Below are 23,347 nucleotides of genomic sequence, written 5' to 3' on the forward strand. Positions count from 1 at the left end.
GGTGCAACAATAACAAGTTAATTGAAGCTTCAGGGGTTGTGTTTATTGCACTGACTCTGGGTGACATAAGGGACTGCATTGCCAAGTGGGGCGGTGAAAGGGAGAGTGAGGAGGAGAGCAGAGTCCCTGGAGGACTGACATTCTTAAATGTTATCGTTTTTCTTGAAGGCCCATGACGTGGGTATGGGTTTCTGGTTCCAAAGATGGTAAGAACTGGGGAATTAGCAAGTATTTGGATTCTTTGTGTCTTGCAGGTGATGTGTGTTCAGATTAAGTGTTTCCATGAGATTATCACTATTGGCTACAACGTCTACCACTCCTATGACCTGCCCTGGTTCAGAACCCTCAGCTGGTAAGCCCTCTAGCCCGGCAGGGGCCCCACCATTTGGATGAAAAGTGTTTTGTGCTGGGTATTTACAGTCACGGTGGGTGGGCGGGGAGTGATGGCCACCAGCTCACATCGTACCTTTGAGACCCAGGTATTTTAGATGGCTGGCTTGTGAGGAATGTTTGATAGTTAACCTGGGGCCTGGAATTTTGCACACTGGCTGCATTCATGAGCTTTGGTATTTGGATCTGTCAGATTTCGCACAGTGGCCCCCACTTCTAGACTAGCATATTTTTTTTTTTTATTTTTTTTATGTTTTATTTATTTCTAGGAGAGAGAGAGAGACAGCGTGAGCAGGGGAGGGTCAGAGAGAGAGGGAGTCACAGACTGAAACAGGCTCCAGGCTCTGAGCTGGCAGTCAGCACAGAGCCTGACGCGGGGCTCGAACCCACGAACCGCGAATCATGACCTAAGCGAAAGTTGGACGCTTAACCGACTAAGCCACCCAGGCGCCCCTAGACTAGCATATATTTTTAAAAAATGTTTGTTTATTTTGAGAGAGAGCTCACACACATGTGCACATGAGTGGGGTAGGGACAGAGAGGAGAGAGAGAATCTCAAGCAGACTCAAAGCCCAGTGCGGGGTGGGTCGGGGGAGAAGGTTCTTAGTGAAATGACCAAATACTGTATACTATAGAAATACATGTGGGGGAGGCAGATGCCATGTTTGGACATGCAAAGTTTTATGAAGGCAGTGGTATTTGAGCAGTCAGTGAAAAAATGGGGTGAAGAGGATATTCCAGGCTGGGAAAGACCGGAGCAAAGCAGATGGGTGGCAAAGCCAGAGTCAACCATTGTGAAAGGTGCGCAGTGGAAACAGGGTGGGGAGGCAGGCTGAGGCGCACCCTGGACGGTCGTCCCATGCTTTGAGTGCGCCTAGATTAGGCGTAGAAACTTGACAAGAGGAGCAAACACTGAGGCCCCAGTTTGTGATACATGGAGAGGGAGTGGAAGCTGCCACAAATTCCCAGATGAACTTCTCACCAACGGGGTCACCAGTCAACAGGAAGCTGTGGTCTGCTTGTCGCTCTGCAAGCTGCCGCCGGTGTCTCGGGGCAGGTGGACTGCCGCTCTGAACCCGGGACCTTCTGACAGCCTCGCTGTAAAGGAGCAGACGCATGTGCCCCCCACAGCAGTGACCTGTCTTCATTTACAGGTACTTTCTACTGTGTGTAAATTATTTCTTCTATGGGGAAACCGTGACGGATTACTTCTTCACTCTGGTCCAAAGAGAGGAGCCTTTGCGGATTCTCAGTAAATACCATCGGTTCATCTCCTTTACTCTCTATCTAATAGGTAGGCATTCAGCGGTTTACTGGTTCTTGTGTATGTCTTGTGTTCAGATGTCTGTGGAGGAGAGGTCGGGAGACTTCTGGGTGAACGCACTTTCAGATGGTGTTAACTCTGTGCAGGGCAGCAGAGCTGAGGGCCCCGAAGCAGCTCTTGCCTCAGAAATGGGACCAGGGGCCTTGTGTAGTTGCGGGGACTGTGGTCTGTACCACCTGACCTTTGTCCCAGCCTCCGTTGGAGGACAGCATAACATGGCCCCGTCCTGACTCTCCTGTTGGCAGAGATTTTGCGGTGTGATCAAAAGCGCCCAGGAAGCTGGGTATAGAAACAAGCGGCTATCTTTAGGGGTATTGGTGCATGGGGGACATGGCAGTGTGATGGAAGTTTTACCCACCTGGGTTTAAAAAGACTCTGTGGCTTCACAGGAGCTGGGAGCTTAATCTTTGAGTCCCTTTCGTAGTAGCAGAAGTACTGTGAGGGTTTAATCAGCTACATCAGGAGTTGACCAACAGTCACGCGCTGTGTCCATCTCACCTCAGTCTTACCTGCATCTTAAGTGTTTGTGCTCATGTTTTTGATAGTTGTCCTCAAAGTCAGTTTGAGGCACATGAGATATTTGTTCTGACCTAAATTTCCATCTGGTCTATTTTTGATCCGCTTGATAGCAATACTTGTCTCTGTGAATGACAGCTGGCTGTAAAATAGGAAATCCACCGCCAAGGGGTCTGCGATTGAGCAGTCAGCATGCCTCCGACCCTGAGAGCAGCCTCTCACAGAGTGAGGTCAGGGGTCTAGAATAGCCATATTCGAGGGGCAGGGCTGTGTTTGAGGGGCCCAGCACTCTCGTGGGTAAAAGTCTCTTTCTTTCCGGGGGGGGGTGGTGAGTGGGCGGCTATAGCCTGTTTGTTTTGCTACCATATGGGTCAATGTGAGAGTAGCAAGAGTGACCTTGACTCCATACCAGGTGGGTCCCCCTTAGCCAGACCTATAAGTTAGGACAGGAGTCAGCAAACTTTTTCTTTTTAAAAAAAATTTTTTGTTTTAATATTTATTTTTGAGAGAGAGAGTGTGCACGCTCACACACGAGTGGGGGTGGGACAGAGAGAGAAGGGGACACAGAAACTAAAGCAGACTTCCAGCTCCAGGCAGTCAGCACAGAGCCCGATGTGGGACTCGAACCCACACACTGTGAGATCGTGACCTGAGCCGAAATCAGACACTTAACCGGCTCAGCCACCCAGGAGCCCCTCAGCAAACTTTTTCTTAAAGGTCCAGATAAAGGGTCTTTGTTGCAACTCCTTTGTTCTGCCCTTGAGCGTGAAAGAAGCCCAGACGACGTGTAAACAATTTAGCATGACTGTGTTCCAAAAAAATTTGATTTGTAAAAACAGGCAGCTGACTTGACCTTTGTTTTTTGACCCCTGCTCAAGGATCAAAACATTCCTATCTGGTGAACAGTGTTCTAAATAGAATGTAGTCTGCAAGGTTTAAAAATATTGCCTTCCTCTGACTGTCTTAAAGGAGTCCATTTTCCCTTCTGTCATTGGAATGACTGAGATTATTCCCCAGGGCTTTGGGATTGTGCCCGGTTAACTGCTGCCAGGAAATTGACCAAAGGGCCACTTAACACGTCTAAAGGAAATGACTAGGACAGAGATAATGTGGCATGTGGTTCATTTTGCCCTTTCTTCTCTTCCTCCTCCTCAAACTAGGATTTTGCATGTTTGTACTGAGCCTGGTCAAGAAACATTATCGACTGCAGTTCTACATGGTAAGGAAGATGTATGTGGGTGTCAGAATTCTTGGCTTAAGGGAAGTTCTGCAGAAACTCAGGCCTTTTATGCTTTCTGTGACTAGTCACAACTCTGGAATGCGGGCTGTTGTATTTGCATCTAGAACCTAGAGCATGAAGGAGTGTCCCCATTTAAGTTAGGCCGCTCTGCTTCCACCTAGACCCAGTCACTGTTACTTCATGTACACCCAAGCAACCTCTCCCCCTGGACCTGAAGGTGGCCTCCACGTAAGGCTCAAGGTGAAGCTTCAGGCAATGCTCGCAAATATCCCACCGGCTATCTCGCTCTCTCAACTTGAAAACATCCCCTCACTGAGTGTCCCAAGCACTCAGTAAACACTGAGAAAATGAGACGTACCCAGGCTTTCGGAGCATAGAAAGATTTGCTCCGTAGTGGGCCCCGTGGTTCCTACTTTTGGTGGGAATTGTAGCTGGGGAGCAAAGTTACCCCCAAATGCCTGCTCTGTATCATTTTACTTCTAATAAGACGAGTACAGAAGCAGACATTTTTTCTACGTTGTTATTGTTAGCAATTTTCTATTTGTTTGTTATTGGCAGTTATTTGCAATTCCTTTCAAGGTAAACATATAGGTAAAATGTATTCTATATCTTCTTTTGCAGTTTGGCTGGACCCATGTGACATTATTGATTGTTGTAACCCAGTCACACCTTGTTATCCACAACCTGTTTGAAGGAATGATCTGGTGAGTGATGTCAATGAGGGAGATTTTCCGTTTGATCTTGTGGGTTTTCTCACATACAGGTAGGCTGAGAACCCTTGCTTACCATCTAAGCCAGGGGTTCTCACCTTGAGCTACATCAGAATCCCCTGCCGGTCTGAGTACAACACAGCCCACTTCTGAGTTTCTGCTTCAGTACATTCAGCACTGAGAATTTGAATTTCTCATATACTCGCAGGTGATACTGCTACCACTGGTCAGGGCCTATACTTTGAGAACTACTGTTCTTTTTTTTTCTTTTTTTTTTTTTTTAATGTTTATTTATCTTAGAGAGAGAGAGGGAGAGGGAGAGGGAGCGAGCACAAGTGGGGAGGGGCAGAGAGAGACAGAGACAGAATCTGAAGCAGGCTCCAGGCTCCGAGCTGCCAGCACAGAACTGGACGTGGGACTCAAACTCACAAGCTGTGAGATCAGGACCTGAGCTAAAGTCGGATGCTCGACTGATTGAGCCACTCAGGTGCCCCAAGAACTAATGTTCTAGACTAACAAGCACATGGATATTTTTAATTAATTTATTTTTTTAAAGTTTTTTTTTAAGTTTATTTTGAGACAGGGAGCGCACGAGAGTTGGGGATGGGGAGAGAGAGAGAAAGAGAGAGAGGGAGACAGAGAATCCTAAGCAGGCTCCATACTGTCAGCACAGAGCTCGACGCAGGGCTCGAACCCACAAACCATGAGATCATGACCTGAGCCAAAATCAACAGTTAGACACTCAACCCACTGAGCCTCCCAGGCGCCCCTGTACATGGATATTTAAAGAAAGAAAGGAAATGTGATTGTAAAGCAACAGGTTTGAAAAACTAAAGGAAAATTTCTTGATTTGGCAAAATGTAAACTACCAAAGTCATGAAGAAGAAAATTTGAAAAGATCAGTAACTTTAGAGGAACTTGGGATTGCCTAAGAATCCACACCTGGGAAAAAAACAACCAATGATAATTGTGGAGTTTTATCTCACCCTTCATACTAGAGCTAATAAGCATAGGGAGGTAAGAAGAATATTATGCAGATTTCTTTAATGATTATAGATAAGCCATTGTAAATAAGCTTGTTAGCACATAGAATCTGGCAGTGTGTCAAAAGAATGATATGGTTGTTACTTAATAGACATTATTCCAGAAACATAGCAGTTTCAGCAGGAAATTGATCAGCATTTCTAGAAATCTGCACGCTGACTAAGGAAACAGATGATCTTAGTGAAAAGGTAAAGGCAGGGCCTAGTTTGTAGTAGGGGTATTGAAGTGACGTGGTGAGGACCCCAGACTATGCCTATTTCCAGTTCTCAGAATGAGGGTATGGTAGTACCCACCTGCTGGGGAAGAAGTTAGTCAATACATGTAAAGTACGTAGACCAGAGACTAGCTTAGATATTTGTTGGCCTTAGACATTATTACGTTTAAAACTGATAATAATGGCCTGGGGAGACACACAGTCTTTCCCTTTCAGAGTTTCAGGTAATTTTGAGGAATGGCTCATGATAAGTCCTTATCTTTAGGGCCAAATGTGCCACTTGGTTCCACAGTGAATTATATTAAAATCTCTGGCTATTGGTTTTCACACTGAAACTACAAGATTTAATTGTAGGCATAGAAAATATGCAGAGCAGAGAATATGTGCTAGAAGCCTTGACAAAGTAAATAATGTGTGGGGTTGGGAGGATGCAGATGCTCCCTTAACATACAGAAAGTCAGAAAATATTGCCTGTAGTTTCTGGGCCACGAAGTCAGATATTTATGTATGTTAAATTAATTTTTTAAAAAAAGCTTTTTAAATATTTATTTATTAAAAAAAATTTTTTTAATGTTTTATTTATTTCTAGGAGAGAGAGAGACAGCATGAGCAGGGGAGGGTCATAGAGAGAAGGAGATACAGACTCTGAAATAGGCTCCAGGCTCTGAGCTGGCAGTCAGCACAGAGCCCGACGCGGGACTCGAACCCACGAACCGCGAGATCAGGACTTGAGCGAAAGTCGGACGCTTAAATGACTGAGCCACCCAGGTGCCCCAATGTTTATTTATTTTTGAGAGACTGAGAGAGACAGAGTGTGAGTAGGGGAGAAGCAGAAAGAGAGGGAGACAGAATATGTATGTTAAATTCAGAAATTTAAATAGAGGAGGGGCACCTGGGTGGCTCAGTCAGTTAAGCATCTGACTTCAGCTCAGGTCATGATCTCATGGTTCGTGGGTTCGAGCCCTGTGTTGGGCTCTGTGCTGACAGCTCAGAGCCTTGAGCCTGCTTTAGGTTCTATGTCCCCCTCTTTCTCTGCTCCTCCCCTGCTCATGCTCTCTTTCGCTCTCAAAAATAAATAAACGTTAAAAAAAATTTAAATAGAGGAAAATTCTAAAAAGGGTTGGCAAGAGAGTGGAGAGCGAGGAGGGCACAAAGATGGTACAGGTGTAGGAACAGCCTCTTGTTTCATGGTGGGGATGGGGGGGTGGTCAAGAAGATAGCTAGCTATGGGGTATGATTCTGCACTCAGCTGAGTGCTAGGCAAGGTAGGCCTCGCCAGATCTAGTCATAAACAGTTAAAATATAGGTAAATTATGAAATATACTGCATAGAGTTATGGAGATGACCTCTAGGAGAAGAAAAGTCAGAAATCATTAAAAGCAGTAATTTTGGGGAATGGAGATAGGGACGGAAAACAAGGAAAACTTTCCTTACGGCTTAAATTTGTATTACCTTGTGCATATATTACTTTGTAGAGATAAAAAGAACAAGTGGCAGTTTAAAGAACAGCACCTCCATTTATTTGGGAGTCATTCAGTAAACATTTGAATGCCTATTGTGTGCCAGGTACTAGGTGTGAGAACAAGTATTTAGGGGTTGTTTTGGTACTGGAAGTGACAATGGCAGCATTTTGTGAACATCTGAGGTACTGTGATCTTCGGAGGTTGATTTCCCCTTCTGTTTATTCCCTAGGTTCATTGTCCCCATCTCTTGCGTCATCTGTAATGACATTATGGCCTATATGTTTGGCTTCTTCTTTGGTCGGACCCCACTCATTAAGGTAAGTGGGTCACCCAAACATGAAACACCACTGTGAGGCAAGGGTGGTAGATCAGCTCGGCACAGAAGAAATCTGGCTAGTGTGTATGTCTTCATGTCATCCTGGAGAAAGTCTGGCAATAATTTCGTCTAAGAGAAAAGCCAAAATAAGACATTTGACAACTCTAAGGAAAAGAGGAAAAAAGACCTCCTAGAGAAGATAATTGTATAGACTATACAGGCGCACTTTGGGGGCTCCGATCTGAATTTGAGTGTTGTCATTTAATTAGCATACTATTTTATAATATAATTAAATTATTTGAATGACTAACTGGGACAGAAAGGAAACTGAGGGATATCAGGCTGGGCAGGAACAAGGAGACCAAGCACAGGGTTAGTTTTAGAAAGGGAGGTGGTTAACAGAATGAAGTGGGTTTTTTTTTTAATAGTAGGAAGGTTTTAAACAATCATTGTTCCAAAGCCAGTTATCAAAATGACCTTTGTTAAGAATTTGCTCTCTGTCCATAGCTGTCCCCGAAGAAGACCTGGGAAGGCTTCATTGGGGGCTTCTTTGCTACAGTGGTGTTTGGCCTTCTGGTAGGTGGTGGTTCCTCCCTGGGAGGGGGAGGGGACAGAGACCTCAACCCACCTTCAGAACTTGTCCAGGGCTAGAGAGCTTGTCTCCCGAGGCCAAGGACTCTGTCCCACTGAATGGTAACCTTGCCCTGCAAAGGGGCATGAGCATGGCACTCTCTGTAAGTGGCCCAGGCAGAGCCAGCTGTCCTTTATCTGCCAGATTTCAGACAGGGTCTTGGCAGTTGAGCGGTGCCGTGTGCACCTGTACTTCCCTCATGCCGAGGCATGGTGATACTCAGCAGGTAGCGTTCTTGTCCACACATTTGATATTTCAAGATCTAGTGATTGGCAGCTCAGAGTGGGAGGTAAGGTGAGCTGTGTTACTCCAGCCCATTTGTGCCCTGCCTGGAGGTGGTTGATCTTCCCGCCCTTTCTGGAGCATTCCCTACTCTGACCGTCAGGCTGACCTCTCTCCTTTTTCAGGGGTGTCCAGCCAGTGCTGATTCCCTTCATTATTCTTCCTCCATTTTCCTCCGGGCTGGTTGTCTCTTACTATATCGCTCCCTGACAACCTGCCTCTCATTCGAATTAAATTAAGAGATCCTGAGGAAAGGGGACTGTAGTTCTCTGTCCAGATATTTTTTCAGGTCTGTCCTGGATTCTGGCCTGGGCGTTTGGGCGAGTATGTGTGAAGCCTCAGCAGGCCGTGAACCTCTTTTCAAAAATTTTCCCCAAATTCAGGCAAAATACTCACGTGGGGAAATACGATCCTCTGCTTCAGTGGACAGCTCGCGGTGAGCTGGATGCTAGGCACTGTGAGGGACACAGCCAGACCCTGTGTCTGCCACCCAGGCAGGATGACTGGGACTGGTCTTCTCTGCCCGTCTCTGCTCTTCATCCTCAGCTGTCCTATGTGATGTCCGGGTACAGATGCTTCGTCTGCCCCGTGGAGTACAACAATGACACCAACAGCTTCACTGTGGACTGTGAGCCCTCGGACCTCTTCCGTCTGCAGGAGTACAACATTCCTGAGGTGATCCAGTCTGTCATCGGCTTGGTACGTGCCATTCACACAGGGCAAGCTGTCCCCAGTAAGTGACTATTCCCTCAAAAAATAAAAGAAAGAAAAAACTAGCTTCCTCCCTCTACAATGCTGCAAGCCCCAGGACGGAATTGTTCAGGTCAGTTCAGGCTGAAAACAGAAGGAGACACTTCATCTCACATCTACTCGTTTAGATCAGTGGTTCTCAAACTATGCTCTGTGGCTCCCTGGGGGACCCTGCGATCCTTTCAGGGGGCCTGTGAGGTCACGATTATTTTTGTGACAATATGATAATATAATGACATCATTTTCGTGTTTTACTTTGTTGACATTTGCTGTGCACAAGCAGTCGTGGGTAAACTCGCTTGGTGCTTTAGCATGAGTGAAGGCACTGACCCCGAACTGGACTGAGTCATTGGATCCTTCGTGTCAGACACACGCAGGAAGAATAAGCCAGTTCTTCTGAAGATGTCTTTGATGAAACAGTAAAACTGTTCACTTAAAAAAAATTTTTTTTTAATGTTTGTTTATTTTTCAAGCAGAGAGAGCATGAGCAAGCGCGTGTGTGTGAGTGGGGGAGGGGCAGAGAACGAGGGAGACACAGAATCCGAAGCAGGCTCCAGGCTCCGAGCTGTCAGCCCAGAGCCTGATGTGGGGCTCAAACCCACAAACTGTAAGATCATGACCTGAGCCGAAGTCGGACGCTTAACTGACTGAGCCACCCAGGCACCCCTGAAACTATTCATTTTTATTAAATCCTGATCCTTGAATATGTGTCTTTGTAATACTCTTGTGTACGCAAATGAAAAGTATGCATAAAACATGTCTGGTAAATACTGAAGTACAGTGCTTACCAAAAGGAAAGCACGTGTGCACCTGTTTGAGTTACGAGCTGATATAGCTGCTTTTTTATAGGCACATCATTTTTACTTGAAAAGAGTAGACAAACTATAGTTTTTCAGATGTGTGTATTCGACAAACATTTTCCTTAAAGATGAACAAAGTGAACCTGTCACCTGACAGTGATTTTTACCAATGATAAAATTTGGCTTCCAAGTGAAAATTAGTATTTTGGAAAGTGTAATAGGGTTTCCACCAGAGCTTGACAGATTCTTAGTAGTCACAGCTTTGCTGATGAGTTGTGATTCTTTGCATGATTTTTATAGTGATTTTAACATCTGGTGTTTTGACATTATATATAGCAAAATGTGTCTGCATTTGGGAGATTTACATAACTTAGTGAGCTATACTTTCCTAAGTAGTCAATTCATGGTGTTAACAACAGTCATGTGTGGATAAAAGATTCATTCAGAGTGCAAGACAGACCAATGGATTTTAATGCTAAGAGTACAAAAACTTCATTCCTAGGATCTCAAATTCAACAAATTTTTAAGAAACTACCACTTGTCAAGTTCTGATGTAGTATCAGAGAAGAATACCATGTCATCTGAAAAGACAGTGCTAAAATACTCTTCCTTTTTTCTTTTGAAAAAATTATTTATTTTTTAAAATTTCTTATTTAAAAAATTTTTCTTAATGTTTTATTTATTTTTGAGAGAAAGAGACAGCATGAGCAGGGGAGGGTCAGAGAGAGAGGGAGATACAGAACCTGAAGACAGGCTCTAGGCTCTGAGCTAGCTGTCAGCACAGAGCCCGACACGGGGCTTGAACCCACAAACCGTGAGATTGTGACCTGAGCAGAAGTTGGACGCTTAACCTACTGAGCCACCCAGGTGCCCCTTAAATTTTTTTTATTGTTTTTTAACATTTATTTTTGAGAGAGAGAAACAGAGTCTACATGGGGAAGGGGCAGAGAGAGGGGGAGACACAGAGTTTGAGACAGGGGACTCAAACTCACAAACTGTGAGGTCATGACCTGAGCCGAAGTTGGACACTTAACCAACTGATCACCCCTGGCGCCCTTACTCTTCCTTTTTTCAACCACCTAATTTGTGTAATTTGTGTAAGGCTGGACTTTCTTCACATATATCAACCAAAACATCATATTGCAACAGACTGAATTTATAATACTTAACGTCCTCCATTAAGCTGGATGTTAGAGATTTACAAACTAACAAAATCCAGTTTTCTTACTAATTTTGTTTTGGGAGGGAAAATACAGTTTATTGGATAAAGAGTTATTTATGTCAACAAGCATATGACTGATCTCACTTGTTCTTCTCAGACAACAGTCTGGATGTACCCCTTCCAGATCCACAGCATCGCCCTCTCCACTTTTGCCTCGCTCATCGGCCCGTTTGGAGGATTCTTTGCAAGTGGATTCAAACGAGCCTTTAAAATCAAAGTAGGAAAATCATCTTCTCTGTCCTTCTCACTGTCTCCCAGCCCAGTCTCCTCCTGTCCCAACCCATCAACCACCACCCACTTCAAAATACCAGGCTATAGAAAACCTGACTATTAATGTGTGCTTGTCACCCACACGCAAGATTTAGGTAGGTTAAATAAAAAGACATTGCTTTCCCAGAAAATTCGGTATAGTTTTGACCGTTGAACAATGCAGGAGTTAGAGGCACCGACATCCCCCCACCACCACCCCCCGGTCCTCCCATGTGCTAGGAAACTCACATGGAACTGTTGACCAGAAGAATTACTGGTTGATTAACACCTATTTTGTATGTCATATATATCATATACTATATTCGTACAACAGAGTAAGCTAGAGAAAAAAATGTGATGAAGAAAATCATAAGGAAGAGAGAATACATTTACATTCCTCTACTATATTTACTGAAAAACATTACGTATAATTGGAGCCATGTAGTCTAGACCCCTGTTGTTCAAGAGTCAATTGTAGTTGGATTTTCAGTTTTATTTGTTAATAGATCTTGTATCTTTATTCAAAAGAAACATTTTATAATAAGATTGTGTTTGGATTTGGATCCATACGTCTTACTTACTGTTGCCCTCAGCTGCTCAGGGCAGTAGCTGGGCACTGAGGTGGGACCTTAGGGCAGGGTTTGATCTTGGCCTAGCCCGGGCTTACCAGTCCTTCCCCTGCCCCTAACAGGACTTTGCTAATACCATTCCTGGCCACGGAGGCATCATGGATCGCTTTGACTGCCAGTATCTGATGGCCACCTTTGTCAACGTGTACATTGCCAGTTTTATCAGGTACAGTGCCTTTCCATCTGAAGCCAGTTGTTGGATTTTTGAGTGTGGTGAAAATCTAGAATTCTAGCTACACCTTAGTTGAAGTGAAAAGCATCCCAGTATGAATGCAGTTTTCACTCACTACTCTTTATGGATTCTTTGAGGCCCCCTGCCCTCCATGAGTAGAGAATCCATGGGGAACCAGCAGCCATTTGGATGATCAGGCCCTAGAAGCCGCTGGGCCCCCACTCAGTGCTGTTTCCTCACGTTTCCCTCCAGGGGCCCGAACCCCAGCAAGCTGATTCAGCAGTTCCTGACCTTGCGTCCAGATCAACAGTTGCACATCTTCAACACCCTCAGATCTCACCTGGCTGACAAGGGGTTGCTGACAGCCACCGCGGAGGATGAGTAGGGGCCCCCAGGGCCGAGAGAGCAGGAGCGAGGAGAGCGAGGGGCAGGGCCCCAAGACAGGCCCCGCTGGTGTGACTCAGACGGTGACAAAGCTTCAACTCACTAGTGTTTTCTTTTATTTCCTTTTTTTTTTTTCGGTAGAGTGTTTTTTATTTGTGGGTTTTAAAAACAATCTGTATATATACAGTCTATGTGCTTATGATTTGGGTTGTGGGTAAACCATAGCTTTGAGTTGGAAAGAAGTCACAGGGCTAAGAGCATCTGGGTCTTTTAAACAAAAGTTTTAACCTGGAGGACAGCGTTGTGCCCACTGAGGTGTGTCTGCCTGATGCTTCTAGCTTCCAAGCTAGAGCTTCTGCTTTGGCGCTGCATCGGGGAGTGGAGGTGTTCGTCTCTGTCTGCCCAATGCAGAGGACCCCCCCCCCGCCTGCCTTGTAGCTGCCCCCCAGCAGAGAAGAGGTACATAGCTTGGATGTCTTTGCTACTGGAGAGCTATCACGCGGGCCCCTTGAGAACCCCTGCCCCGGAGTGAGGGGACAGCTGCCTGGGGTGATCAGGCTGGATGGACACAGGCTTGTTAATCAGATGAGCGTCCTACCCACAAGGTCCCGGGGCGCGCAAGCTCTGCTTTATGATATGGGTTCACCTTACTTCATCACAGACTGAAAGGAGGCTGCATTCGATTTTTTTTTCAGAAAGCACGAGAAATTATTTATAACAGTTTGAAAAAAAGAACACACTGTAATATCTCAGACGTACGCAGTAGAATGTACTGTAACCGAGCCCTGTCCCACAGGCTGTAGGCTCCGGTGGATCCAGCTAACCGTGTTCTGTTCAGGGACAATGCCATTCACATTTGTGCTGTAGACTTGTTGCTGCTGAATCCTTCTGGGGGCTCTCCTGTTAGGTAGGGAGCAGGGGGCTTCTAGTTCACACACCCTTGGCCTGGCCAACCACCCATGTAGCTGCTGTGTTGTGTACATACTACTCTTCCGGCAAGTGCGTATCTGTAGGTGTGGTTCAAAAATCACTTATTTCTTGCAGTGATTTCAGTTGTACCATGACTTCTTCACTGAAACCACAGAATCCTGCTTATGACTCCGGACAACCTAATCTGATTAGAGGTTTGACTATTTTGAAGATTCAGTGCACAGATTTTTTTTTTTTTTTTTTTAAATATAATGTGACCAGTTTAAATGTAGTTTGTATTTCATTGAGGGACCTTTTTCCTTTTAAACTGTGATCTTTTTTTTCCCTCCCCTGCCTGATTATAGGAATGAGGTTGACTTTGGGAAGATGAGTTCTTTGTCAGGACAGCAAGCAAGGGTGATTAGGAGAGAGAACTTGGTGCCCAAATGTGTTTGCTTATTCCGTGCCACGGTTGTTGTCATTGCCAAATGCGGTGCTTCGTCACCTTGGTCTGCGACTGATTCGTTCCATTTCTGTTGAAATCCGTCTTCTTGCTTCCCTGAAAGCTCCCAGTCCACCCAGACGGCTGACATACAGCCCAGGGCAGACACCCCTCAACATTATAGCTCTCAGTCACTGTGTGACTTTTTCTTATGAGCTTTTACTTCCACTTCAGCACATGGCTTTTCTTTTTCACATCCAAGGCCCCCTTAAAAACAAAACGTGTTTTTGCTTGGGGTTTCCGTTGTGGCCATATGACCCCGGGCAGGATATAGCACTCTATGGGACCTCGTTTTCTGAGCTCTCTCCTAATTCCAGTGTTCCGATATTCTGACTGAGCAAGTTCTTGTCACCGGAGGCTACTCGTGGGTATCGAGTCATGTCCTGGGCACCCAAAAGGCAAGAGCTTTTGGGCTGTTTCTAAGTGCTTGTCCTTGAGATGAGTCAGGATGTCATCCACAAATCTTAGACAGTGGAGGTAATTAGTAACAGATCTAGTTTTCACATTGAAGAATGAACTTGGTTCCTGAGACCAGAGATAGAAGGGGTTGTCTCTGTCACCTTATTGTGGGCATATCGCGGGGTCCTTGGTGGCTGGGGCCCGGCAGCTCTTGAGTTAGGCCATCTTTGGGATCAAGGTGCCTGGCACATTCCTTTGTGGAAGTGGTCACCAAGTGGGAGGGTCCTGGTATCCCAGGTGCTCACGAGAGCTCCTGGGAAGCAAGAAGCCCAGAGGTTCAGCTTGGATTTTATCTCTGATTTCCTCACATGCTTTCAGGTCAAATAAGAAGAATTTCCTAGTCTAGTAGCTGAGAAAGCCACACCACCTTGTGTCTATATATCTATATCTATATATATGCACAATGTTTTTTTTCCCTCCCATTTATTGAAGATATTTCACTGTACAGATGAGATTCAAGAGACTATTTTAACATATACCTGTGCATTCTTAATGAATGGCATAACTTGCTTCAGATCCATTTTTTGTGTGAGAAATAAAATGTGACTGAAACTGTATGCTCTCTCTTGTTGTGAATTCAGTTTCTCACTTCCATGTGTGGCTTTGTTTCCCACTTGTCTTTGCCTCATAAATATTGTGCAGTCCTGATGTCAAGATTTTTCTTTTCTTTTTTTTAAATTTTTTTCCATTTATTTATTTTTGAGAGACAGAGACAGAAGGTGAGTAGGGGAGGGTCAGAGAGAGAAGAAGACACAGAATCCAAAGCAGGCTCCAGGCCCTGAGCAAGCATTCAGCACAGAGCCTGATGCGGGGCTCGAACCCATGGACTGTGAGATCATGACCTGAGCCGAAGTCAGACATTTAACCGACTGAGCCACCCAGGCCCCCCTTCCTTCCTTCCTCCTTCCTTCCTTCCTTCCTTCCTTCCTTCCTTCCTTCCTTCCTTCCTTCCTTCCTTCCTTCCTTCCTTCCTTCCTTCCTTCCTTCCTTCCTTCCTTCCTTCCTTCCTCCCTCCCTCCCTCCCTCCCTCCCTCCCTCCCTTCCATTTATTTTTGAGAGAGAAACAGAGCATGAGCAGGGGGAGGGGCAGAGAGAGAGGGAGAGAGAATCCGAAGTAGGCTCCAGGTTCCAGTCTCCGAGGTGTCAGCACAGAGCCTCAAACTCACAAACTGAGATCATGACCTGGGCTAAAGTCAGATGCTCAACCGACTGAGCCACCCAGGCGCCCCAAGATTTTTGTTTTCTGCTCTGAGTCTTAACACCTTCTCACAGCAGCCTTCTGAGGCCCTCGGGCTCAGAGCCCCAGTGAGGACACTGAGGGCCGGAGCAGGCGGAGTGCTCCCCCAGGGTGGTGGGGCAAAGGCAAACCTCACTTGCCAGGACGGGAATCAGCCCTAGCTCCCTACGCTTGCTTTTGTGAAAGTGGTGTAGGTGTGCCTGGAATTCTGCTGGAATTCCAGGAATTCTGGAATTTGTTCCTCAACCCGAGGAGGCCTGTGTGCCAAGTCAGGAGCTGCCCCTGGGAGCTGATGGACACGCTGTCACGGAGACCCGGGGGCACCTGCAGAGGGCCAGGCCTGAGCCTCCTCCCCGTGAGCCCTACTTGCGACCGCTCACTGGACACCTGGCTCTTTTCCCTTCATGAGCACATGCTACCCCTAACCGTCTTCAGTGCAGGGAAAGTCCACGTGAATGTTTTCCTCTAAAAGTGAACTCCCCCTACCCCCTCAGGGAAGCCTGTGTCCTGTTTATGTTTATTAGTTTTGCCTGTTTCATGTTCTGAGCATATTAGTAGCTGGTTTATAATTATATTTAAAACGTATTACTCTTGGTGTTTTCTATATTCTGGGTTTCTAATACTGCGGTGTATGTTTGAAATTAGTGTCTCTCTTACTTTTAGAAGGGGTGAAATGTAACATTTAACTTTACCTAAGTAGACTTTGAAGCCACTTTTATGGTATTTATTTTTTTTCTCACTGGGCTGCTTCTTCTGTAACTTGATTTGTATTTTTGGAATATTCCTGTGTAATAGACTTTAAAGGAGATTAAACAGACCCTGTGGTTTGAGTCTAAGCAGGTTGCTAAGTGGGCCAGAGGCTAATCTGAATGGGTCCTTGAGTTCAGATCTTCAGTCTGTCCATGAGGCCCCAACAGACTCAGAGACACCCTTGATGTTGATGTGGGTGGGCAGGGGAGGATGTGAATGGCTCAGGGCAAAGAGTGTCACTGCTTGGAAAATTCAACAATGGCCTCGCTCCATAAGGACCCTACCCTAGGTCAGTTTCTGAGCAAGATTTTTGTTACTCCACCAAATATGAATCGTCCTTGCTGGAACCTCTCCCTGTATTCATAATACCTTAGGCCCCATCACCGTCTTTCAGAGTAACAGCCTGTGCCCACCTTGCTTGACCATTGTGATGATGTGCTGAGTAGGAGTGGGGTGGGAGGGGTTAGGTTTCACTCGGTCCCAGGGTGCCTGTTCTTCCAGAGTCAGGGTTGGGAGGAAAGGCTAACGGGGATGTCCCGGTGGCTGTCTGGACATATCACAGGACCGTAAAGTGGGGACCCAGTCACTGTGCTTGTCTGCAGACGGGGCTCTGACAGAGCAGCTGGGACAAACCATCTGCCCCCTGCAGAGAGAGGCTCGTTCTTGGGCAAAGTCTCGTTATTCTGTCCTTGTCTTGGGGAACGCGAACTGCCCTTTCCTTTGATCAGTCTCCACATAGTTGACCAGTTTCCAGTTTTTGAGATTTGCCACTCCCACTCCCTGACTTGGTTTCCCTTGTTGAAAGAGGGCCTGATGGCCTGATCTCAGGAGGTGCTGTAATTTGCACCAGGTGGTGGTGAGTGAAAGGTCTCTTCTAGGCCCACCTCCTCTTGGTCCTGGACTCTGCTCACTCACATTCCTGCAGAAGGCGGCCCCTTCTCAGCGGGGGTACCATTGGAAAGTGACCTGTCTCTCTGTCCGTCCTGGCTCTGCCCTGCCACCCTCCCCCTCCCAGGTTGACCAACAGTGACCTTATTTGCCTGGGCACCCAGGTGGGTAGAGGCTATTCTTGCCTCTCGATTAAGACTTTCCCCTGTTCATAATTGGATCATGTTTTCAAGGGCAGAGAGATCACCGCTGTGAGGGCAGTTTGGGAGGCATACTTTGGATGGTGAAGTATGGGGTTTGTAGAACATGTGGATGATTTATGAGAATAGGGGGCAGAAATATGGCCTTCAGGATTTTACAGCCAGTGGGTTTCAAATCTATTGGCCATTTGAAAACCTGCCCATCCCTTCTCCACCAAATGCCTGTCTGCTGAGGCTCCCTTTTTATTCTTGAATCAATAAGATACCAGCAGTATGTTTATTAGTAATAATTGCAATAGCAGGGATAGTGCTTAATATGTGCCAGGCATAGTGCTAGGGTTTACTTACATTATCCCTTTTAATCCAGAAAACAACCATTGATTAGATAGGGAGACTGAGGCACCCTGACAGGCTGACCTCCATGGTTAAGAAGATAGCCTTTGGGCTCAGATAGCCCTAGATTTGGGCACGTTACTAGGTGTAATTCCAGCCTGGTGGGAGTAGGGCCTGTTAGTAGTACCTCCCTCACAGGATTGTTGTGAGGATTTTACGAGATACTGCACAAAACCATCGAGTACAGTGCCTGGCACCTAGTAAGCGCTCAATAAATGGTAGGGAATTTTGTTGAACTCCGCGAGGAATTGGAACCCCAGTTGGTGTGATGCCAGCGACTGTGTCCTCACTCACTGCACTGTCACTTGCCCTGCACAGAGCCTGGCAGTACATAGTCTAGAAGATTTCGAGAGAAGCAATCCAACCTTAACGCCCATGTACAGCAACCTTAGCACCCACACACGGCATTCGTACTTCATGTAGAAGGCCAGCCTGACAGAAGCAAAGAATACATGAGGACAGTCAGAAATCCTCCCCTCTGGGGCGCCTGGGTGGCTTAGTCGGTTAAGCGTCCGACTTTCGCTTAGGTCATGATCTCGTGGTTTGTGGGTTCGGGCCCCGCGTCGGGCTCTGTGCTGACTGCCAGCTCAGAGCCTGGAGCCTGTTTCAGTCTGTGACTCCCTCTCTCTCTGACCCTCACCTGCTCTCTCTCTCTCCTAGAAATAAAAAATTAAAAAAAAAAAAAAAACATTAAAAGAAATACTTAAAAAAAAAAAAAAAGAAATCCTCCCCTCTTAGAGAGTTGGGATGGTTTCCTTGAGAGGTCTTGCTCATTTCCTGTTGCCCCTGGTCTAGACTTTCCCTGGAGAAGGAGGTCCTTACCTCTTGCTAATGGCTCCCCCACTCCTTGAGTGTGAGGGCCTGTAACTCCAGACCCCGTGTTCCTCTGTGTGCTCTTTGCGCACAGCTCAGGGGTCTACTGCTGTTCCCTGTATGGGTGGACTTTTCAGGGGCCAAGAAGAGTGGGACAAAGAGAAACCTGTGATTACAGAACCGATGGAAAGCCTAAAAACTCTGCCCACAGCCTCTCAACATAACCAGTTAGGGGGCTCGTGTTTCATGCTTTCTTAAAAGTATTAATGGGCTAGAAGCAGGGGATCTCTTGAGGACAGATGGTGTGGGATGTTTCTGCTGGCGTCAAGGTTAGCTAGAATCTAGGTTAAAGGATCAAGTGGGTGTGTGGTGAATGAAGAGGAAACAGGCACTGGATAGTGTGAAAAATATTTCTTCTGCTTAGTTTTACAAATAGAGATGGCGACTCGGGAAGGGCATGTGTGTGAGTGGAGGGTTCTTTGCTTTGAAGGAATCTTGTTGGCCGTGAACTTCTCAAGCCAAGGGAATAATGGTAACAGAACGACCGAGCGACCATTGTCTGTTTCCTGGCTGTTGGTGGGGAGTGGAGACCAGACTCAAAAAGCCCATTGTATTGAAATAATAGTGTCTTCCCTTCAGTTAAATGAAGAAGTAGTGATTATGATGGGAATCAGAACAAGGTTGTGGACGTGTTTAGTAAGCAGCTGCCGTGACGGGCTGTTCCTGGCTTGCCCTCACGCCCTCTTGGACCCGTGTTTGCCAGGCCTGGCCCTTCTTCCCTCATTGTTGGACCCAGGCTGCTCTTTCCTTTAGAGAAGTGGAGTGTAAACTGGGGAGAAGGACCCTCTGGACACCAGGCTGAAGGTGCCCCTGACTTGGTCTCCTGGGCATTGGGCAGGGCCAGGCTCCTTGCAGCCTTCTGGGGGGACCTTACCTATGTGTAGTGCTCAGAAGGCTTGGCTGGGCTTAGCCCTCCGGTGATTCTGTTCCAGGTGAAATTGTGTCTCTGATACCATCCACATCACTGTCTTCGTCCTTGGCTCCTGGAACGCGTCTGTTTCTCACCTCCATTAGGTTCACATTCCGGGCTTGCCGCCTTTGTGCCTAGAAGCACCAGAATAGGAAGGGAGTTGGGAATATTTTCTAGTGGGCAGAACGTGCATACCTGTTCTTAAAAGGTGTCCTTTGCGTGCGGTTTCATTTAAACCCTCCATAAACAGAGCACCATGTTCCTGCCTTAAGTCGCACTGGCCGGGTGTCTGGACTGGTTAGAAAGGGAAAGCTGAGCAGACATCAGGGCCAATGAAACCAAAGGGCTTGGAGCCAAGAGAACAGGTGAGGGGCAGGATGCCGAGACCTGTTGTTGTCCAGCCAGAGGACAGCCAAGAAGCCACAGGAGCAAAGCAGAGGCCAGGAGTCCCGCAGCTCAGGGCAGACTGGCAGAGGCCAGCTCTGTGTTTTGTGGGTGCAGGGGTCCAAAACAGGGCTCCGAAGCCCATCCAGGGAGAGTCAAAGCTCATGGATTATGGGCAACCTTCTGGAGCAGAAGCTGATGCCACATTTTAACTTCATATTTATACTTTCCAAAAGAGGAGGGGAAGGTCAGAGGGGGAAAGAGTCCTCTGCTGGAGCCCGAGGGGTCCTATGCTGTTGGTCAGTTGGGCACAGCTGTGGACCTGCTCCTCAATTGTGTCTACTCAGCGGATCTATTTCACGGGAAACTTCCCCCAAACAGAAGTGGCCTCCTTGCCCCGTTGGAGAGCATCAGGCAGTCACAATGTCGCCTATCACCACCTGTGTCTGAGCCACCAAAGGTTAGCCTGTATGTACCCTGCCCCCTCAAGGTCACTTTCTCTGCTCCTCCCGTTTTGTGGGTGAGATTCGGTATTCTTGCACGGATATGCGGGGTATTGACATCCGGTTTTCCTGCCCTCAAACACGGGTGACCTTGGAGCAGCTCTTGGGTGTGTATGGAGCCCACCTGACTGTCCTTCGGGCCTCCCCCGAGAGCTGTGTGCCCGTGTGCTGCCGCTGTGCCCTTTACCCAACTTAGTGGTTCACAGTCCATGTGTGTCAGCCACAGCTGACCTTTCTCTGTGCGCAGTCTGATCCCTGTTGAAAAATACGTGTAGATTCTTTATCAGCACAGTTCCAGAACATGAGATGTTGTCTATTGGGAAGTATTTACCTTATTTATATACCTGAGTGTTCCTGTTACACAAATAAACATGTATTAAATTCTGTATCCCTTGTGGTTTCTGATGGGGGAGGGGTGCCTTTTGAAGGCCTTGGGTGCAGTGGCGGTGTATGCACTTGGCTGGAGATGGAGGGGGGAGCAGGTTGGTTGTGTGGAACCAGCGTCCCTTCCCAGGATGCTGCCAACAACTGCCTGCTTCTACAGACACTCTGCCCTTGGCCTTCACACCGTGCTCTCTTCCTTAGCTTCTCCTCCACAGCCACTTTTTTTTTTTAATGTTTGTTTATTTTGAGAGAGAGAGAGCGAGCAGGGGAGAGGCAAAGAGAGGAGAGCAAGATCCCAAGCAGGCTCTGTGCTGTCGGCTGCCCCCAGCAGTACCCACTGCTGCCTGCCCCCCCACACCTGCCTGCCCCCCCCCCCCCCGGGTTCAGTTCCCCAGCTGGTAACTAGTACTCTGTTCTCAGTAACCACAGCCTGCCCATCCTACCTGCATCCTGCCTGCCAGTGGCTCTCTGTGGCCTGGTCCCCTCCACCAGCCAGACCCCTACACTCCAGCAGGGACAAGCTTTCCCTGCGGGGTGCGTTCCTGCAGCCTTAGGTCCAGGTTGAGGCTTGCTAGTGTGTTCCCGAGGCCATGCCCTCTGACCCCACACCTGGGCCCTGCTCTCATAGCCGTGCTCCATGCATGTCTCTGCTTTGCCCAGGCATTTCGCCTCCTCGCCTCCATGCTGTGTCCTCTGCCTGATTTCTCTTCCCCTCTCCCCCAGCTCCCCCTGCCTGCCTAACTCCTACTCGCCTTACTGTCTCACCCTAAGATTCTGCTTTCCCAGCAAGACTGTGGGCCTGGTGGGAGGGTGAAGGACACCCCGAGTCTGTGGCCCCCCACCACCTCCAGGCTAGCACCTGGGCCCAGCGGGACCTCCAGTGTTTGCCCTTTGCAAGAGGCCTCTGCCTTTCTGGAATGTATTGCTGTCCAAGTCAAGGTGCAAAATATCCTGCATTTACTTAACTTTTCTTAATCCAACAAAATCTCACTGCAAGCTGTGGGCTTCCAAGGTTAATGAGAAACCCAGCATTGGTTATTTTCTCTGGCTGCCTGGCCCCTGTTGTCCTGGGGGCCGAGGCTCGTGCAGTGCTGGAGATATGGAGGGGACCCCCCATCCCCAGTCCATGTGCTGAAGGCTCCGGTCGTCCAGGCCCGTGAGGTCGAGGGCCCCAGTCAGCGGTGTCAGGGGCCATCTCCCATGACACCCCCTGCAGTTGTCTGCCACTGGTGTCCTTCCACGTCAGAGCCCCTGTGCTCAGGTCTTAATGATCTCCACGCATTCAGCACACACTCGTGGGGTCTCTGCTCTGTGGTTGGCCCTCTGGACACTGGGGATGCAGCCACAGAGCCAACCAACAAAGTTCCTGTCCTTACGGAGTTCATTTTAGGAGTGGGTAGCAGACACCTGAAAAAGGTAGTATGTTAGTTGGAGAAAACATAGCCAGGAGAGGGGAGGGCTGAAGGGGTGAGATCACACTTTTAAATAGGGCCATTGGGAAGACCTTGCTACCAAAGCGATGTTTGGGCGATTGGATGCACTGAAGGGTGTAGGGAGCGTGTTCGGGCAGGTGCACAGAAAAATGCAAAATGTCTTCGAGGAGCTGCAGTGGTGGGTGGAGCAGGGTGAATGGGGAGGGGGCAGTGGTAGGAAATGAGGTCCCAGAGATAGCAAGGCCACTGGCTTTTCCTCTGAGAGAGAGGAGAAGCTGTTGCAGAGCTTGGAGCCAAGGAGTGACTTGATCGGATGTTTGCTCTCAAAGTCACTCGGCTGCTGTGCTGAGAACAGATTTCAGAGGGGTGGAAGGAGGAGAACCAGAGAGGGGGACCCAGCTGACGTCCAGGCAGGAGATGGTGGCTCCGCATGGGTGGTGCAGTGGGACTGAAGGATTCTGTGTGGCATGGGAGAGAAGAGAGGAGTGAAGGGCGGCCATGACGCTGTTGGGCTGGGCAACTGGAAAGATGGTGTTGCCGTTTTTGGGGGGCTGAAGAAGGCTGAGGGAGAACAGATTTGGGGTGGGGGGATGGAGCAGACAGGGAAGATCAGGCGTTTGGTTTTGGACCTAGTAGGTCTGATGTGCCTGTAAAATATCCATGTGGAGATGCCCAGTCCAGGGGAGTGGCCAAGATGTAGATAATAGTCTGTGCCAGGAGCCAGGAGATTGGCTGAGACCATTGATGGGGAGGAGTTGAGGTCCAAAGCTAAGCCCTCTGTTCATTGTTCTGGACTTGGGGATCCACTTCTTTTCAGCCAGGGCCCCTCCCCTCATCCCTTCAATGAGACAGTGTGTCCGTTCTCAGGGAACCTCAGACAATCCAGCTCTTGGGACGGACAGAGGCCTGGATGGAGTTTGCCTTCAGGTGGCCCCCCTCCCCCACCCCAGCTGACAGCAGCAGCCACAGGGGCTGCTAACTTCCTTCTGGAGAAGAGGGCCAGCATTTTTATAGGCTTAGGTGCCCCTTCCTTGAGAAGAAGGGTGCCATTACCTTTTTGGTCTCTTGGGAGGGTGGCAGAGGGAAAAAAAGCCCTAGTGATTTCTGTATTTGGATATTCAGAGGACCGGCAGTTGGGGTAGAAAGCCCCAGAGAATGGACTTCTGGCCTCACCGTGACATGACCA

General features: G+C 47.7%; 1 protein-coding gene across 1 annotated transcript in view; it reads left to right on the plus strand.

Moving 5' to 3' along the window:
• The window catches only part of CDS2 (CDP-diacylglycerol synthase 2), a 56,945-nt gene extending 42,182 nt beyond the window's left edge, over positions 1 to 14,763 (plus strand). Inside the window, exons 4-13 of the mRNA XM_039224383.1 lie at positions 255 to 352; positions 1,545 to 1,684; positions 3,391 to 3,449; positions 4,092 to 4,174; positions 7,131 to 7,218; positions 7,725 to 7,793; positions 8,677 to 8,829; positions 11,000 to 11,119; positions 11,843 to 11,946; positions 12,205 to 14,763. Of these exons, the coding sequence (XP_039080314.1) occupies positions 255 to 352; positions 1,545 to 1,684; positions 3,391 to 3,449; positions 4,092 to 4,174; positions 7,131 to 7,218; positions 7,725 to 7,793; positions 8,677 to 8,829; positions 11,000 to 11,119; positions 11,843 to 11,946; positions 12,205 to 12,337 (1,047 nt within the window). The 3' untranslated portion in view covers positions 12,338 to 14,763. The remainder of the gene's footprint in view (positions 1 to 254; positions 353 to 1,544; positions 1,685 to 3,390; positions 3,450 to 4,091; positions 4,175 to 7,130; positions 7,219 to 7,724; positions 7,794 to 8,676; positions 8,830 to 10,999; positions 11,120 to 11,842; positions 11,947 to 12,204) is intronic.
• The last annotated feature ends 8,584 nt before the right edge of the window (positions 14,764 to 23,347 follow it).

Source organism: Hyaena hyaena, unplaced genomic scaffold (genome assembly GCF_003009895.1).
Source record: "Hyaena hyaena isolate Hyena2069 unplaced genomic scaffold, ASM300989v1 scaffold_16, whole genome shotgun sequence".
NCBI lineage: Eukaryota > Metazoa > Chordata > Mammalia > Carnivora > Hyaenidae > Hyaena > Hyaena hyaena.